The sequence below is a fragment of the Elephantulus edwardii genome, unplaced genomic scaffold, assembly GCF_000299155.1.
Source record: "Elephantulus edwardii isolate Elephantulus edwardi_28Jun2011 unplaced genomic scaffold, EleEdw1.0 scaffold00236, whole genome shotgun sequence".
Taxonomy (NCBI): Eukaryota; Metazoa; Chordata; class Mammalia; order Macroscelidea; family Macroscelididae; genus Elephantulus; species Elephantulus edwardii.
This window is the reverse complement of record NW_006399986.1, coordinates 3,595,371-3,600,202: the sequence shown is the minus strand read 5'-3', so window position 1 is coordinate 3,600,202 and position 4,832 is coordinate 3,595,371. Positions and strand designations below refer to the sequence as shown.

Here is a 4,832-nt window from a genome sequence, read left to right as displayed (position 1 = left end):
AAAAAAAGTCCTTATGCTGTATGATTTTAAAAATACTTTACTTCAGAAAAATAACATTTTCTTCTACGTTGAAATAAAATGAAAAGAAATATATGCTTTGTACAGTAAAAAAAAACCCCAAACAACCAAAAAAAAAATGTGTTCCTCCTGCAGTTGGAATTCACCTGTAGCTCCACAGATGGGCAGGGTCCTTCCGTGAGGTTTACAGCTGCTGCTAGAGTCGGTGATGTTAAGAAATCTCCTACTCCAGGTCAGGTAGTCTGTCCACCCATTTTCTTTTTTTTTTTAATTATATTTTATTAATTTTCATAAACATTTAGAGATTTTGGGCTTCCACTCATTCATTGTTGCACTATTCTCTCTACCCTCCTCCCAGTTTGTTCTTGTCCAAATGCCACAGTGCTAAGGACATCAATTCTTCTTTGGCCTTCCTTATTTATATTGTCTATGAGCTTCTTAAAACAAGCTTAGAAGCAGGAGTGGCATCCACTTCTGAAATGGCTTGTGTCCAAGAACTCTATGAACAGAGCTCAGGTCTTCCGTTCATAGGGTTGCTATAAATTGTCTATGACTCGGCACCTAACAACAAGATGAACCTTTTGTTGATGTTGTGTACTGTCAAGTGGGCACCGTCAGTTTTTCAGAGGCAGTACATGGCACAGGAGATAAAGCATCTTTTTTTCGGGGGTATACAGCTGATAGGTCTGAACCACGTATCTTTGTGTTGGCAGCCTAATTCCTTTCATTACGCCACCAGAGCCTCTTATTGAACTTCTTGTTGTTGTTATATGTCATCAAGTCTCCTGCAACTCATAGTGACCCTATGTACAACTCCTCTGAACCTTACTGAGTCAATCCACCTCATCGAGGGTCTTCCACACCTGCACTGTCCCTTCGCCCTCCCAAGCATAAGGCCCCTCTCCAAAGACTGGTCCCGCCTTGCAACATGCCCAAAGTATGTCAGACAGAGCCTCAGAATCCTTGCCTTCAAGGAGCAGCCTGGTTTCACCCTCTCCAGAACAAACTTGTTTGTTCTCTTAGCAGTTCATAGTATATTTAATACTCTGCTCAAAGGCATCAATTCTCTTTCTATCATCCCTCGTCATTGCCCAGCTTTCTGATGCATAGCACATAATTGTGAGGACTGTGGCCTAGATCAGGCGCACCTTAGTCTCCAGACTGACACCGTTACTCTTCAGTATTCTGGAGAGGTCCCTGACAGCCGACTTTCCCAGTGCAATTCATCCTTTGATTTCCTGGCTGCAGGTACCAAAAGTGTTGATCACGGAGCCAAGCAAACTAAAGCTGTTAACAATCTCAATATCTTCTCCATCTATCATGATGCTGCCAAGCATGTGAGAATCTTTGTTTTCTTGATGTTGAGCTTCAATCCATATTGAAGGCTGCAGTTCTTGACCTTCCGCAGCAAATGCTTTTAAGGTCCTCCTCAGTTTCAGCAAGCAAGGTTGTGTCATCTGCATAATGCAGGCTGTTGACGAGTTTTCCTCCAATCCTGATGCCACATTTCTCCTCATAGAACCCAGTCTCCCGGATGACCTGTTCTGCATATAGATTGAAAAGGAGATAGGACACCTTTCCTGATTTTAAACCATGCACTGTTTTCTTTCTCTGTTCTGACGACTGCCTCCTGGTTCAAGTATAGGTTTCGCATAAGCACAATCAAGTGTTCTGGGATTCCCATTCTTCTCAGAGTCAGCCACAGTCCAGAGCCTCTTAGTGACCCTAGATATCTCTCCACATTGCTCTAAACTCTCAGAATGATCCCTACATATGACTCTTAAATAATCTATCAGTTCCACACTCTAAATAAAGAGGGTGGGACCCTTCTTACCTTGCAGAAATCTCCCAAACTCCACACCCTTCGTGGTCTTTAGTCTACACAGTCAACATCCACACCTCGCAAATTACCAAGTTACAGGGCACTCCCCTGCCCTGTAACTTCTGCCCTGCCCTCAGCCTCACCTCTACCTTCTCCACCACCTGCTTGCCAAAGGAGCAGATCTTGGAGGAACAGGTGAGGGTCATGTGTTCTAGGCTCTCATATTGGCTGCTCACGCCGTAGAAGCCACCGCTGCTGTTGCCGCTGCCGCCGCCGGCCCCCGCCTCCTCGCCGCTCGGGCCCCAATTCAGGTCCGCCTAGAAGATGGGGAGACAGGGGTGAGTTGAAGGAGGACTCTTCCAAGAGCCCGGTTTCTCCCACTGCCTCAGCCACCATCACCCACCCACCACTTTTGCTCAGGGTTCAAAGTTTCCCACCTCTGTGCACTGACTGCTGGTAAATGGCCCGCCCTCGCGTCAGCGTCACTCAAGTCTGGTCTGGAGCTCCAAAATGACCCTGATCATTTTGTGGCTCTTAGCGGCAAGAAGCCACACTGCAATCCCGAAGGCATAAGGTTCGAGGCCATCCTTGAGAGAAGGATGGGCAATCTCCTCCCACGTGATTAACTGCCTCTGAAAACCCTCTGGAGGGTTTGGGTCGGTTCTGTCTCTATGGTAAACAACAGCCCCCGCAGAAGGGACCCCTGGTAGCCTGGTAGTAAAGAGCTGTGCCCCCGATCCAAAGGCAAGTGGTTCAAATCCACCAGCTGCTCCAAGGAAGAAGAACCTCCTCTTGTGCAATTTACAATCTCTAAAAACCTGCTAGAAGGTCAACTGGGACAGTTCCCATTGGACAGTACATAACAACACCACCCCAAAAGAGCTCTGGGATTCACCTTCTTTCTCCTGGAGTCCCCAACTCAAATAGTCCTGCCTCTTCTAAGCGGCTGGTGAGTCAGGAAGCAGTTACTTCCTGGCAACCAATTGAAGCCAGTGTCTCTCTCAGAGCCCAGGCCACACCACTAGCTGCTAAAGCAAGTGACCAGCCCCTGGCAATGAGGCCCAGCATGGCCTGAGGAAGTCTGAACACTCCTCTAGAATATTCCTCAGGGCCTTTCAGTCAATTCACAGATTGACTCGACCTTGGAGGTTAATGGAGGCAAGGTCAAGTGAGAAATACTTACTGGGCACCACGCACCCACAAACAAACACACACACACACACACACACACACACACACACACAGTGGCCATTCCCCAGAGAATTGCCCAGAGGCAATTCCAATCCACTGTGGCTCCAATCCCAGTGTTACAGAGCAAAAGAACGTCTCCGTGGGGTGTTCAAGGCTGTGTGACCTTTGGAAAAATCACCAGGACTCTCTTCTGAGCCACCTACTGGGTGAGTTCAAACTGCCAAACCTTTCAGTTAACAGTCAAGCACTTAACTGTTTGGGGGTGCATCCTAAGGAAGCCCTGGGGTCTGGCTGGTCACCTCCTTGGAAATCACACCTCTTCCTCCTGCACACTGAGGTATTAACACTTTGTCAGGCTCTCTCAGGATTTCAAGCCTCTCTCGTCAGAAGCCTGATTCTTGTCACACTGTCAACGGGGCCTTGTGGAGCCAAGCAAATTCAAGAGCTTACCAGTCACTCACTCCCCTGAACCGCGTCAGATAGTAGTTCTCCTGAGGGGGCCCACTCTCCAGGCCTGGAACCTGGTATGCCCTGTCATAAACCCCAAAGCCCCAGAGAGCAAATTCCTGAACTCCCTCAGCCTCGTGGTAGACAGGAATCCTAGAAAAAGGGCTGTAAAATTCAAGCCCAAGCAGATGACCTTTCCAGAGTTCTAGATAACTTGCCGTGGCTTGGGTTACCAAGAGAATTCGCACCCCTCCTTGTCTCAACCAGGAGCTCCGGTGGCAGAGTAGGTTAAGTGCTGGGCTGTTAATTGAAAAGTTGGCAGTTCAAATCCACCAGCCAGCCGCCCCTTGGGAGAAAGAGGTGGCCCTCTGTTCCCGAGATTGATAACCCGAGTAACGCAACGGTGCGTTCTAATCCGTCCTGTGGGCCACGATGAGTCACAATCCACTCAGTGTCAGTGGGGTTTTATTTGTGTGTTCTGTTGTTCAGCCAAAGAGCCCTGGTGGTATAGTACCTGTCGGGCAGCCAACCAATAGCAGCTGTTGGTCCTAACCATCGAGTCAGCTGGAACTCGGCACCAGAATGAAACACTGTCGAGTCATGTGACATTGTCACAATCTTTCTGAGTTTAAGCCCATCGTGGTATCGACTGTGTCAATCCACATTGAAGATCTTTCTCTTTTTTACTGACCCACTATTTTTCCATAAATATGCTAGCCTTCTGCACACAAGGCATCATTCCTTGGTTGTAAGGCTTATTCTGCTGAGGTGTTTCAAGTCTGAGCATCACAAGTCAAGCCCCGGAGGTTTTCCCAGTCTCCACTGACTGGGTCCAGCAGAAATCAGCTGGAGTGGCACACATGATTAAGCACTCACTGATATAATGACCATTGACATCCGCCTAGAGGTGCCACGGAGGGAGGAGCTCTGGTGGCCTAGCGGCAAGAAGCTGCGCTGCAATCCCACAGGCAAGCAGCTCGAATCCACCAGCTGCTCCGTCGGAAAAGGATGGGCGATCCCACGTGATTAACTGCCTCTGAAAACCCACTGTAGGGTCAGCCGTGGATCGGTTCTGACTCAACAGTACACAATAACAAAAACAACAGAAGTGCCACGGAAGAAAGCCCTGGTGGTGGACTTTTGTCCAAGGGTCAGCGAAAGGAGAGGGACGTCCTCAAGGAGATGGAGCGACACAGTGACGACAGTGACTGGCACAAACACAGTAGCGTCTGCAGCACAGAATTGAGCAGGGTTTATGTTCTGTTGTACATGGTGTCCCTGAGCTGGGAGAGACTCAAGGGCACTGAACACCAACACCACCACTAACATAACATAACACATCAGGTTTGTACAC

The 4,832-nt window shown here is 48.5% G+C and overlaps 1 protein-coding gene across 3 annotated transcripts in view; it reads right to left on the bottom strand.

Moving 5' to 3' along the window:
- The window catches only part of TEAD2 (TEA domain family member 2), a 25,934-nt gene that overhangs the window by 2,676 nt on the left and 18,426 nt on the right, over nt 1-4,832 (bottom strand). For all 3 annotated transcript variants that reach the window (XM_006898674.1, XM_006898673.1, XM_006898672.1), the window contains one exon: nt 1,984-2,157. In XM_006898674.1, the coding sequence (XP_006898736.1) occupies nt 1,984-2,157 (174 nt within the window). The remainder of the gene's footprint in view (nt 1-1,983; nt 2,158-4,832) is intronic.